Consider the following 13,731-nt stretch of genomic DNA (forward strand, 5'->3'; position numbering starts at 1 on the left):
ATTATGTTCTTAAGTGAAATAAATAGTTTTTATGTAAAAGAAGTAGTGTTTTTAATGAAATGTTAGTGAAATAAGGCATTAAAGATGGTTAACAGTTGTTCTTATTTACAAAATGATTTGCTTACGAACAGAATAAGAGGACCTCCCCTTCAGATTAGGAAATAGTTTTACTTTGAACAAACATTCGCTTAAATCTCTTTAAATATCAGCTGTTATTGCAAAGCATCAGCACGCCCGCTGGCAAAAGTTATTTATCGAATTTTTTAGCTTTCAAAATTCAGCGATAGATGGCGCACTAGGTATCTTCCCCCGGGAAAATCGCGTCGACTGCTAGCTGTCATCTCCGTATTTTCCCCAATTCAGTAGGGTATCTAGACCCGTATATATATCTATGGGAATTTCAGGAAATATCTGGAATGCCAAACTTTGTCATCGAAAAAAATAAATATAACGTTAATTCTTATAATTTACATTACGTTTTCTTGCACACTAATTTCACTTGTAAAATTGTATTTGATATTATTAATAAAGCCTTTTTTAAATCAAAAACTCTCTATAAATATAATTAATTACATATTTTTACTTTTACTTATGTCTGGGGCAAAAGATCATTTCACTTTTGCAGATGTCCTAAGACTTCTGCTAGAAATTCTGAATTGAAAAATTAGGCTAGACCTAGGCCTAAGAAAGAATTTATCTAAAAATTGTTATTTCACTAACATTTAAAGGCATAATTTGATTATTTATTGCTAAATTAACAACTAATACATCATACTTAAAAGATGGATATATTAAAAGCTGAAATAGAGAAGAAAAAACGCCAATTGGAAAGCAAACAACTCGTGGTATGAATAAATTTTAAGCCTTGGTCATAACAAAAGAGAAATATCCTTAATTATTTAATATTTAATTTAAATTAAAGGGACCTCAAAAGAAATTCTTCAAACGCGAAGAACTAATAAAAAAATCCGATGAAGAATATTGGAATAAGCAAAAAGAGAAACTGAAAGAGGAAGATGACCGATACGTAAGTCAAACCTTTTTACCGTTGTTGGTCACCTAATCATCTATTCTCCGTCATCACCAGCTTCTAGATGGTTCATTTTCATCGTACAAGAAGAAAGATGTTGATGAGGAACGCGTCCTACCTCGAAAAGAAGTCATCCGTCGCTTACGCGAACGCCTGGAACCAATTCAATTGTTCGGAGAAACTGAGATCGAAGCATTCCAGCGGTTACGACGCCTCGAGATACTTGAACCGGAATCGAATCGAGGATTTCGAAATGATTTCCAAGAAGCGATGGAAAAAGTCGATCAGGCTTATTTGGACGAGATTTTGAAATCTCAGGGAAAAACTGAGGATGGAAAATCAGTTCACGATGTGAAAATTGAGGAGGAATTGACCACCATGGAGCAAATACAAGTAATTAGGTCATTAATTAAATTAATTAATGATGATTAATTAATCTTAATTCTTCTTCAGTTGGACGCAAAGAAACTTGGAAAAGGCAAATCTGAATTTAACAGCAAATTAATCTTAAGTTTCCTTAAGGTAAGTTTAAATTTAAATTCCGACCTCGACAGAATTTTGTGAGATTTTTTTGTTGCAGTTTTTGCTGCAATTATGGGGTCAATCTTTAAACAATCGCAGCGAGGAAGAGAAAATGTCAATGCACGGCAAACTTGCAGCTGCAACGTACACGCAAACCGTCTCTTACATCAAACCTTTATTCAAAAAACTGAAAAGCAACAATTGCTTGGTTGATATCCTCGATCATTTAGTTTTAATTGTGCAAGCATTGCTTGAAAAAAATTACGTTAAGGTATGTTTTATGATTATAAATTAAATAACTTAAATCTAATTTAGCGTCTTTGTATTTTTTTAGGCTTCCGATGCCTATTTGGAAATGGCAATCGGCAACGCTCCGTGGCCAATTGGAGTAACTATGGTGGGAATTCACGCTCGTACTGGAAGAGAAAAGATTTTCTCGCAAAATATTGCGCGTATCCTTTTGAACTTGATTTAATTTTAAATTTGTTTTATCTTTCCTTAACATTAATGTTTAGACGTATTAAATGACGAAACTCAGCGAAAATACATTCAAGGTTTGAAGCGTTTGATGACGCAATGTCAGCGATTTTTCCCCACTGATCCGTCACGATCTGTTGAATATAATGCCTAATTATACATTATTGCCCCTTGATCATGTATCATGTTGTCTTTGATTTATTTTGTAAATATTTCAAGTAATAAATGAATAAACATGGCATTTCATATTATAATTTTACTATTGAATGTAGAATGTATTTCACTTCAAATATTATCTAATAAATTCTGTTCTGAACTAACAAACCCACTAAGTGTTTATTTCAATTTATTTCTAACTAGCAGCAAAGGCACATTGGGAAATGTTTTGCTATTTTTTGGGCCCCCATTTGAAAAGAAACGTTATTACTACGGGCTTTGCTGATTGAATTCTCACTGGTAAGGCCGTAAGGGTAAGGTAGGGCATAGCCCACTCGATCACGCGCGTGAGAGGTATTGATGAATTCTCACAAGCAGGGCCGGAAATAAGAAAATTTTCTTATAGGACATGTGTCCAGTGACCCCCTGTATGACTGGAAAATTTATAGGACATCGTCCACTGGAGTGTGCAAAAATAGTATCGCATCTCCATAGTCAAGCTATCAAAACGTCGGAAAATTTATTGGTCAAACTGTCCAATGAATATGACCCCTTCGCTTTTAACAAAATTACGGGACATTCTAAGAGTTTATTGGACAATGTCCAGTGTCCTGTGCTTATTTCCGGCTCTGCTCAAAAGCTGAGAGGCAGCCCACTCGATCACGCGCCTAAGAGGTTCGCAGAACGACGCAGAACACACTAAACCAGTGGCGGCGCAGTAGACCTCAATTTTTAGACTAATTAAATACTAATTAATTTGCAATAAGAGATCATTCATTTCTTTTTAATATTTTTCCTTTCATATTTAGAAAAAGGCCGTTCTTTTAAGGTATAATACGTTAAAAGCTGCATTTATACTAAATCCCTGGCAAAACAAGGACTCTATTTCAAACTGGCAGAAATTTGAAATTCATATATGCCTAGGCATTTGCAATAAAGATATAAATTTTGTTAGCAAATATCAAACATTTGCTATGATTCGAAATTCTACAAACAACCGCAGTTTAGGATGATACACGTCTTTTAAAGTGTCCAATAGTAGACTCGTTGATGTTACCACAGACGTTCTATTGTGAATTTGTGACTTTAGTTGTGTCTTACAAGCTCTATGATTGTTTTCTAGTACAATTTTAGAAGTAGGATTTACGTAAGCTGATGTAGTATTGAATGAAGTGGATAAATTTAGGGTATCTCAAAAAACGAAGGTACACCCACCACTCGCGGGTCACCCGTACATGGAGACGACATAAACAACAATTTAGCTAGCTATTTCCCCATTTTTAGAGATACGGCAAATAGACCCGTGACGCTCGTTAAACTGTTGCAGCTAATTAATTATGGGATAATTAACTAGGCAGACAGGAGCGTCCTGAATTTACAATGACAGTGATAGACACTTACTGAGCAGATCTGCCTGACTAAAGCGATCGATGTTCAGACGTGTCCGTGACACTCGTCTCCACTAAGCTACGAGAGAGACCAGTCTTATATACCCTCGAAAAACCTAAGAACAGACTGCAGCGGTACTTGACTAAAAATGGCCAATTTGAAGCCCTGCATTTATTGATAAAGGATATTTTTCGGCAGAGATCTGCATAGATTTTGAACGGAATTTTTTTCAGTTAATACTGGACATAACTTGACGTATTTATTTTAATTTAAGGTATTAAATGGACTGTATAAATTAACAAATTATATGGGAAATTCTTATTGGTTCCGCCAATCTAATCTTTTATTTTCTATCTTCACGCCTTTATTAACAGCAGAACCATAGCCCAGCCAGGGATAAGGGAGGCCCAGCCCACAAGGACAAACATATAGCAGACGACGCTTTTTATAGACTATGGAGTATATATATTGGAGTGGATTTTGAGTTAGAAAACACTAACGCATCGCAATTATTGACCTACATTTAAAATAGACCATCTGGAGACAAACTTGAAGAAATAATTACTCGCAAAAATAAAAATCCTTGAATAATTTAACGGAATTGAGAAACATTTTATTGCCGCATTGCAAAATATAAGGGAAAAAGCAATATGCAGTTATGCACAGGGCCGGAAATAAGCACAGGACACTGGACATTGTCCAATATAATTTTAAAATGTCCCATAATTTTTTTGAAAAATAAGGGGGTCACTGGACAGTATGACCAATAAATTTTCAGAAGTTTTGATAGCTTGACTATGGAGATTCGACGCTATTTTTCACACTCCAGTGGGCAATGTCCTATAAATTTTCAAGTCAAACAGGGGGGGTCACTGGACGCATGTCCTATAAGAATTTTTTCTTATTTCCAGCCCTGGTTATGCACTCAAGGAATCGGACTGGAAATAAGCTCAATAACTGATCGTACCAAAGGTTGTCTGCTACAGTATCTGCAATTATTGCAAATATTTTGAAAAAAAAAAAGAAAATTAAGTGAAATGGCAGCCTCGAATTCCCTCAATGTTCTAATTGTATTGATAAAGTCTAAAATTTAATAATAAATTATTATTTAATTTTAAATAATGTCTACACGTAGCCGAGGGCGTTATTGTTCAGTTACCGCTTGTAAAAATACGGATTACATTTTATCACGATGGAAAAATTCGATTTGTCCCGATCATCTTAATGAAGACGGGTCACGGCTGATGCGAAAGGATTGCATTTGTTTAATCCCGTTATCCTTTCACGTATTCCCCCCAAAGGAAACTGAAAGACTTAAATGGATTCAATATATACAGAGAGGCGATTGGGTTCCAAATAAACGCGCTCTTGTGAGTCCAAATACATAAAACCATGGATAAAGAATGCGCGGGAGGAAATTTGTTTTCACAATATAGGATAGGCAACTCCCTATCTCTCGATTTTACATCGCACAAAGCTACGTTACATAGAGACCCTGCTTCGCGCTTGCTGACAACCGATGCTTGGCGTCAGAGATTGCCTATCCTATAGCGTGAAAACAAATTTTTTGGCGCGAATTCTTTGTCCATGCTTATAACTAAGAACAGGGATGGAAATAAGCACTTGTTAGTGATGAATTTTGAAGAAATTTAAAGGAACTTGGGGACATTTTTTTGATAAGATAAAGGGTTATTCACGCCATTTTAAAACATTTCCGGTTTAAAGGGGTTCACTGGGACACAAAATACCAATAATGGTCCTTTCCCAAAATGTAGCGGATTAATAATCCACCTTATTCTCCATTCGTGCGCCAAGGCTTAACAGGCGATTTTTCGCACATTAAGCCTTGGCAGACGCGTCGGAATTTGTGAATAAGGTGGATTAATTAAATTGTTTCAGGTGTGTTCCGAGCATTTTATAGATGGCAGACCAACAACAAAAAACCCATATCCAACTGAAAACATTGTGAATATAAAAGGCGCGTTTTGGCAAGAAATTTCAAATTGGCCAAAAGAAACGGTTTCAGTATCCCCAACCCCAACCCCAATACGACAACAACGCACTGTTGATAGTTTTATCGCGGCTACCGGCAAGGGATTTCTTCATGACATTTTAAAACAAGCCAATCAAAACTCCGCCCCACAAATAGGCCTATTAAATAATACACAGAGTTCTAGCGAAAATACTGAACCAATGATAGGCCTAATTTGTGAATCGGGAAGCCAATGTATCCCGCCATCTCAAATCGCGACATATCCCGGTGAAAATGGACAAACTGCAGTAGAAAACTCGAGTGAAATTGTTTCACCACAAACAATAAACGAACTTACGACAACTCATTCCTTAACCGCTAAGCCTTGGCAAGATTGTAATGAGACTGGTGGTAATGAAACCAAAAACATTACGACGCAAGTTGATACGTCATTCTTCGACTACGTATCACGTGACGATTGTAAGATCTACACGGGATTAGATTACGCCCATTTTTGTTTCCTACTTGAATTACTAACGCAAAATATTACGTCAATTCCGTGTAAAATGGACGTATCCCATCAAGTTTTTCTAGTCCTGACGAAACTGCGTCAAAATCCGTCATTCAAAGACTTGGCGCGAAAATTTGGTATTTCTACGTCGCTCGCCCGGGAAATTTTCAAATTTTGGTTGCCCAATATGGCCGCTATTTTATCCGGGTTTTTAATATGGCTGCCGAGAGAAACAACTCGATCTAATTTACCCTTAGTCTTAAAAGAAAACCATCCTAACGTAACGTGCGTCATAAGCCGCGTCAAAGTTGTCGTTAAACCTACTCAAAGGCTTAAGAAAAATAGGCCTAAAAAGATTATGAAGTATTTCATCGTATTTTCGCCAACTGGTTTCATAATGAACGTTTCAAAGGTTCATAAAATTAAAGTTAGGGATGAATTTATCGTCCAACAATGCGGGCTTGATTGTTATCACCGAGAGGGCGATAAAGTTCTAACTAATTCCGGTGTTAATTTGAAGTTTGATGGATTATCGGAAGTAAAGTGGAATTATACAGGAAATACGGATTTGGAAACGAAATTAAAGTTGAATAAAGTTCTCGGTCTAAATAAAGTTAAACGTTTCAAGATCCTAAAAAATAACATTCCATATTGTTTCGCTAAGAATTTAGACGAAATTGTTTACGTGTGTTGCGCGCTTTGTAACCTACAAACCACAAAGTAAAATAAATGGACTTACCCAAGTTGACCATGAAAAGCCTTAATTACTCAATTTACCGTACCACATTGAGAGAGGATGCGATATCTGATGGGGAGGGAAATCGGTGGGCACGCTAACTGTGGAACGAGTCAGGTCCGGTGGGACGCTAGAAAACGGGGATGAATACTCGGAAAAATGGCGGCCGGTCTGATGTAGACCGCCCGCCATTTTCCCGAGTATTTCTCCCCGTTTTCTAGCGTCCCACCGGACCTAACTGTGGAACGAGTCAGGTCCGTTGGGACGATAGAAATAGGGTTGGAATACTCGGGAAAATGGCGGACGATCTTCCTCGTTCGTCTGACGTAGCCCGCCCGCCATTTTTCCGAGTATTCCTCCCTGATTTCTAGCTTCTCACCGGACCGGGCACGTTAACTGTGGAATGAGCCAGGTCCGATGGGACGCTAGAAAATGGGGAGGAATACTCGGAAAAATGGCGGGCGATCTTGTGTAGACCGTCCGCCATTTTTCCGAGTATTCCTCAGCCATTTCTAGCATCCCACCGGACCTGACTCGTTCCACAGTTAGCGTGAATTCCCGATTTCCCTCCCCATCAATGAACGCGATGTCCTTTAGAAAAACACATATAAAGGATATGTCATACCATTGATTAAAACATGAAAAATCATCCCATGATATGAACGCCAACTTGATCTCACGATTTTATATAAAAAAATCTTATTAATAAAACAAATACACAGTTAATGATAATACGTACCAAACATTGTTATACGTTATTAAAACAAAAAAGTGAAATAATACAATTCCGATTCGCGACAAAACGCGGGGGCGTCTTAGTAATGCGCCGTAATTCGTTCAATCTCCAATAAATCCTCAACAACCTGATCAGTAGTTGTCCCAATTTTCCTGGAAAACTCGGCCTTTTCCGTAACGGACAAATTAATAAATTTCCATAATAAATCGCCGTCTAATATATTCTTATGCGGGTTCATTAAAATCTTCCGCTGACTATGGTGCAACCGGAATCCTTTGGGGTTTAACCCAGCCAAGTGCGGGATATTGGTAACCAAGACATTTTGCAACATAAGTAATCTCCTATAAGTCTTTTCGGACACAGGTACGAAGTAACCCAAGCCCCCGTCTAAGGTCGCGTACATGGTAATCTGTCTCCGTTCTAAGGTATTAAGTAACCTGCGATCTCCGTTGATGAACTCTCCGATACGGCATTGTATTCTAAACATGCAGTTAATGACGGACCCTACGTGCATATCCCCTCGACGTAATAACCTTTGACCCCCGAAACTTTCCCTGGCTTCCGGTTGGTACATGAATATGACGATGTTCTTATCGGAATCAGTTACCATGAACCCGACTTGAGAATTATCGATAAAGAAATCGATTCCGTAGACTTCCATCGGTCTGACGTCTTTGCTGACCAGGGATAGTGTGCGACTCTCTTCCTGATATCGTAGGAGAGAGACTGATTTGCAAATATCGGCGATTAAGATCAGGTTTTTTAGGGCGATGGCCGAGTGAATGTATATTTGAGTGTCGATAAAGGCAACACCGACTAAGTCAAAGTCTTTCAGTTGCCAGATGTAGATCTTTTGACCAATGGCCGTTAGGAGTAGGCCGACTACTTGGCACAAAGCCGTTACTGGACCTTTCTGTTCTTTGCTGTAGATAACTGAAAATAAAATAGTGAAACTTTACGCTGTAGATAACTCAAATAGTCTAATATCATCCACCAACCTACCTTTAATCTTGTTCTTGGTCAGAGGTTGTCCTGGTTCAGGAACCACGTCGATAATATCCAAAATGAGTATCCTCCCCCGACTGGTAACGTCTTCTCCGTAGTTATAGTTTGTTCCAAGCGCAATGTACCCTTTCAATCCACTAGACGTGCCTTCCGAGGCCAGCATGACGTTCTTAAGACAAGTAATATGTTCCCATTCCTCCATTTCAATCCTAGTATTGGGTATCATCTCCCAACTAACGGGCGAAAATAGTTGAAGAGTGAATTTCTCAACTAGCGGATAAATGTAACGCTCGTCTCGTTCCAAGATATCGTATTCCTTCTCTTCACCGCTGAATTTAACCATGCGATTGCACGGTTCGACGGTGCTGGTGACGACGCAGTACGTTTTCGTTTCTAGATGGTAGCTGACAAAGTGCGGCGTGCACCTTAACGGTACTTTTCGAACGGGCCACGGTGCGTCATACGTTAAATGCGTCGGTAAGACGCAGATTCGGAGTTCACCTTGACGATTAAAGTATAAGAAACCTTTCGGACAGTTAACGTTATGAAAAGGTGCGAATGTCGTCACCCCTCCGTCGATACTCATTGGATGTCCCCTAATCTCGCCGTGCGACGTCATAAAAATCCAGAAAGGATACGCCCCGCAAACGAATACTCCAGCGTACCCCGAGATATCCGTGAAACTCCTTAACCATCTCAAATGATCGCTTGTCTTTTCAATTTCCGAGCTTTCCGGCTTCTTATTGGCGCCGCCCATTTTTGACGTCTTTCGCTCGCGTAGTAGCATATTATGGTTTACCTTACGGAAACGTAGCTTCAAATGGTTTTCGATTTGAGTTTCGTAGAACGGGAATGCTTCGTATAATAACAAGTCTTCGTCGACCCTAGCTAGTAGCAACGGTCTAGACTTATTGGTTCCCAAGGCGACCACTAAAATTTCGTGAAGAATCGGAAGGGACTCGTGTTGCTGTTTTTCCGAAGGTTTATCGACGGATGTCGTGGCTTGTACCGAATCAACGAGGTATCTTTGTCCCATGGGGAAATTTTTAACGAGATAGCATAGTTTGTAATCCGGAATGCTGTAAATTTCGAGGATACCATTTTCCCTGGCAACAAAGACCCAATAAGTTGGTTTGATATCATTAGCGTAGTAATTTTTGTTGGTATCTTTGGCGGGTTCGTTAAATAGTAACGGGTCTTGTTTATCATCGTACGGATCAGTGGATCCATAGAGAAGTTCATCTTCGTCGAAGTCTTCGACTTTGGAAAACACCCCGTCAATCGAGGATGGTTTCGGAACTTGCGGCGCGACAACGGGTTTGTCCACTTGTACTTCCGACTTCGGGGTGGTCGTGAATAACCCGCTGTAATCTTTATACAAGCAAAGGGTCAACACCCGTGATTTTGCCGAGCCAAGTTGAGGTCTCGATACAGCTAAACGACCAGTGTTTGTAGTGGGATCGTTTCGTAGGATCAGTTGAATTACCAATCCCTCGGCGCTCATGATAAGTACGTAAGGGTCCGAGACGGTGGCCCAAACAATGGGGGAACCGACGTCCAAGGGAATATGTTGAGTTTGACGTACACCCGAGAGTAACCTAACTCCCATGGGCGATACTTGAATGATATACCTATTATCTCCCAGATTTCCAGCGAAAACGGTCGAAGCTTGCGTACTAAACCCGCTATGATCCAACTCGTTTATTTCTTGGCCAGTTTGAAGTATCATACTGCTGTCCATACGACTCAGTATCAGAAAAGCGTGCGAGTTAATGATTTCCGCTTTGGTACTTGGCCCGCCTTCAGTATTAATATTGTCATCCCCTTTGTCCTCGTCATTATCGGGTTGACTTTTTACGGTGGTATCCTTACTCGCGTCTTTCTTAACACTGGCCGCGACCGTCCACATATCGACGCAACCAGGGAGCTCGAACGTTGTTACGACTTGAGGACGCACGGAGCGTTGTAATACGGATAGGGCGCCATTTTTACCGAAACCGGAAGTAGAAACTAATTCTACATCAGGATCGTAGTTGTTAGAGAATTCCTCGGAGAGAAAGGCGGGTTCACCCATACAGACTTTCGTGCATGGTCCGATGTTAATCAAACTATCGCATACTTCAAAAGTATACGAAGTTAACTCCTTAACAGTGTTGTCCTCACTGCCATAAACTTCCAATTCATCGTCTTCAATTAGAGCTACGTCACCGGCCATCCAATCCCCCATGTTATCGGCCAATCGCGCTTTTTTAGAAGGTCGTTCGCTCCCATCTCCATCCTCGGATTTTTCGCCTGTACCATTTTCTTCCGTCACTTTGGGTTCATCTTCTTTACCTTCGTCCTCATCTTGCAGATAATTCTCCATCAACTTAATATTAGCCGCGTTAAGAGCGTTGATGACCACGGCACTCGGGTCCTTCTCGGAGTAATGCAAAAGTAACGAATTCCCCAGTCTCGAACCCAAGAATATGTAATTGGGTTCGCACGCGGTCATACAAGTGGTCAAAACGCTAGCGGCTGCCCGGTCGAAGTTAAAACTGCGAATACTTCTCATACCATCGTTGAAAAGTGTTAGAACGTAAAGTTCACCACCTTTTAAGGACACCACGAGTTTATCGTAGGCGATAAAGCAAGCTTGCGCGCACTCTAACGATATTTTAACGTTATCTTGAGGTCGCAACGGGAATGACGTACTAAAATCCGTGAAACTGTTCAACGAAACGCCGTACGGCGGTACGCTTTGGTTCAAATACAACAAAGAATTGATGGCGAAGACTAAGACGCCACCAATGGGTTTAGGAATGGCTAAGACTTGAGTACAATCGAAGGGCAAACCGGTAAGTGACCAAATGACCGGGTGAACCTTTTGATGAATGTTCAAAGATAGGGCCAATATGGCGCAAGTATCTTGTCTAACCGCGACACGTCCGGGCCAAGTCTTAACGGGTTCGTATAGTAATAGCAATGTCGGTTCGTAATATCCGTGTAGAAATTGGAAATCAATGATATTATTAATTTTTTCTTCGACGTCTGACGCGTTAACCGTATAGGTGGCTAAAATGGGTGATTTGCCGCCGGCACTGGTCGAGGGACCTAAGTCGGTTTCCTCCGACGTTGTCTCGCGCTTAAATGGAAGGATGACGATATTTTTGCCATAAACCAACATGGCGGCGCAACGGTTATCAGGGTCAACGCGAACGATGGGTACTTGAATGTTTTGAATATGTCCGGCGCGCATTCCGTAATCATCTTCGAAATAATGAAGAGACACTGTCCTTAAATCGTGCGTAGCCGGGTCGTACTCCACGACGGAGAATTTCGCGTCACGGAAACTCAGAATAAGAGCGTCACGGAATGTCCCCACTAATCTAACGGCTTGCATACTCATAATGTTACCGAACAAAGGGAAAGTGTGGGTGCATTCTAGTTTCAGTTTAGGGATATCCGTTGATTTAACATTGCTAGAGTCCGGTTCTTGACCGGGACGCAACCGAAAGACTTTTAATTGGCTGGCGCCCGCGATTACAAGGTTCTTTTCAGTTAAATTGTAAAAATGACAGTAAATGCTGTGTTCGATTCCCGTTGGAGGGTGGATTTGTTTGTGGTAGGCGTACATTGTTGACGTCATTGTGGTTTAGTGTAAAGTTCGTACCACACAGAAGAAATTTCTACACGAATTAAATTACACTATTTGTTAGGGTATGACGTCATACGCCACGCGCAGGAAATATGTCGAAACGCACAATAAAATTCTATATAATTTTAACAACTGCACATATAGAGCTATTTCAATTCGGGGGGGGGGGGAAGGAGAGCTTTTGAGGCGGGGTTTGGCCAGTCCCCGCCTAGGCGCCAGATTGTGCAGGAAATTTAGCATGGAGTTCTTCAGCGGCCCGCACGGAGGGATTATGAAAACCGGCTCCGTTTATTGGCAGGCCTAACTGTGACGTTTCCCCCCCCCTCAACTGATATAGCTCTATAGGGAGAGGGCAGAGGGGTGTGGCTTAAAATAGCTCCTCCCCTTTCAGTCAAAATGGCGGCGAATTTTTGCAGAATAAAAGGCTAGTGGGGGAATCCGTCTGATTGGCTAAGCAGATTCGTGACGTTTAGGGTAATATTTTCATCCCTTTGCCCACTCCCTATTACTTATGTTAAAAGGAAATGAACCAAAACGGTTTCTCAATACTTAATGGCACTCAAAATATTAGTGACAAGTGTTTGAATCTTTTGAGAGTGTAGTGTTAGTGTGTTACATATGGGGTTCTATTCCTTTTAGGTGTTTCCCACATTGGGATTCTTAAATTTGTGACATGCAAACATTCTTGTACCGAGTTTACCAAAAACAATATATATACATAGTTTTCAGACTAGAAGGATTGATACCATTTACACCAGGATTCCCGGCTACTTGGCGGTCAAAGTGCAGTATACCAAGTAGTCTGGCCTCCTGGTGTAAATGGTATGAATCCTCCATGTCTGAAAACTATGCATAACCATTCTATAAGCCTAATGGTGACAAAACTTCATACTAAACGTTCATTAATCCAATTATGCATTAATTACTGAACTGCAACACACAAGTTTAACTTAATTATGGTCTGTGACAAGTGTTCAAATATTTTGTGACGCCCTAACACGTGACATAAGTAGTTTTCAGGCAAGGAAGATTCATAACATTTACGCAAGGAGGTCAGGCTAATTGGAGGAGAAAAGTGTGTATTTTTGGTCCTCCAAATAGCTTGGCCTCCTTGAGTAAATAGTATAAATCCTCCTAGCCTGAATCTAGGCCTATATTGACTTTAGAGTGGACACAGAACGGTTAACAATTTGATTTAATTATACCGAGTTAAATTTAAGGCGCCTTATTTTTGGCCAATTCGTTTAATTACTAACAAAAGCTTCATTAACAATGAATTAACTATCGTATAACGAATCCAAAAGCACGCGTGACTTTAGCCAAGGCCTACTTAAACTAAATATTTCTAACACTTTCAACGGATGATTATACATTAATATATAAACATGCGTTACTCACATATTAATGTTGTTTTCGGGGCATTTAAAGTAATTAACTTTAACACCGGGAATCCAAAGTTAATCCGGATTTATGCTTAAAAACCGCACCACAACTACGCGTTTTTACCTTTTCCGTAGCGCGGTAAACCACAATTGAACGAGCAGACGACGCTTAAGATGT

The 13,731-nt window shown here is 40.2% G+C and overlaps 3 protein-coding genes across 3 annotated transcripts; 2 read left to right on the forward strand and 1 right to left on the reverse strand.

The window, feature by feature from the left end:
• The first annotated feature begins 631 nt into the window (after positions 1-631).
• Positions 632-2,283, forward strand: Prp18 (pre-mRNA processing factor 18). Its single transcript, XM_089836074.1, has 7 exons — positions 632-845; positions 923-1,027; positions 1,088-1,423; positions 1,484-1,552; positions 1,611-1,823; positions 1,887-2,004; positions 2,068-2,283. The coding sequence occupies exons 1-7, from the start codon at positions 783-785 to the stop codon at positions 2,181-2,183; spliced, it is 1,020 nt and encodes a 339-aa protein (XP_089692200.1). The 5' UTR covers positions 632-782; the 3' UTR covers positions 2,184-2,283.
• Positions 2,284-4,581: 2,298 nt separating this feature from the next.
• Positions 4,582-6,814, forward strand: LOC149678051 (uncharacterized). The gene is made up of 2 exons (XM_089836075.1): positions 4,582-4,944; positions 5,744-6,814. The coding sequence occupies exons 1-2, from the start codon at positions 4,696-4,698 to the stop codon at positions 6,779-6,781; spliced, it is 1,287 nt and encodes a 428-aa protein (XP_089692201.1). The 5' UTR covers positions 4,582-4,695; the 3' UTR covers positions 6,782-6,814.
• Positions 6,815-7,452: 638 nt separating this feature from the next.
• Cpsf160 (cleavage and polyadenylation specificity factor subunit 1) lies at positions 7,453-13,710 on the reverse strand. The gene is made up of 3 exons (XM_089836076.1): positions 13,570-13,710; positions 8,532-12,202; positions 7,453-8,462 (listed from the first exon to the last, which is right to left on the reverse strand). Exons 2-3 carry the CDS (start codon positions 12,160-12,162, stop codon positions 7,609-7,611), a joined length of 4,485 nt encoding a protein of 1,494 aa, XP_089692202.1. The 5' UTR covers positions 12,163-12,202; positions 13,570-13,710; the 3' UTR covers positions 7,453-7,608.
• Positions 13,711-13,731: the final 21 nt, after the last annotated feature.

The sequence above is a fragment of the Phalangium opilio genome, unplaced genomic scaffold (assembly GCF_054372755.1).
Source record: "Phalangium opilio isolate 3A_F unplaced genomic scaffold, DU_Popi_V2 ptg000042l_1, whole genome shotgun sequence".
NCBI lineage: Eukaryota > Metazoa > Arthropoda > Arachnida > Opiliones > Phalangiidae > Phalangium > Phalangium opilio.

Bases quoted from the DNA above. Each gene is read 5' to 3' on its own strand.
- Prp18 (XM_089836074.1), top strand. From the start codon at position 783: ATGGATATATTAAAAGCTGAAATAGAGAAGAAAAAACGCCAATTGGAA. The intron at 1,028-1,087 runs GTAAGTCAAACC...CGTCATCACCAG, and splicing joins AAGAGGAAGATGACCGATAC to CTTCTAGATGGTTCATTTTC. The intron at 1,553-1,610 runs GTAAGTTTAAAT...TTTTTGTTGCAG, and splicing joins TAATCTTAAGTTTCCTTAAG to TTTTTGCTGCAATTATGGGG.
- LOC149678051 (XM_089836075.1), top strand. From the start codon at position 4,696: ATGTCTACACGTAGCCGAGGGCGTTATTGTTCAGTTACCGCTTGTAAA. The intron at 4,945-5,743 runs GTGAGTCCAAAT...AATAATACACAG, and splicing joins TTCCAAATAAACGCGCTCTT to AGTTCTAGCGAAAATACTGA.
- Cpsf160 (XM_089836076.1), bottom strand. From the start codon at position 12,162: ATGACGTCAACAATGTACGCCTACCACAAACAAATCCACCCTCCAACG. The intron at 8,463-8,531 runs GTAGGTTGGTGG...TTTTATTTTCAG, and splicing joins GACCAAGAACAAGATTAAAG to TTATCTACAGCAAAGAACAG.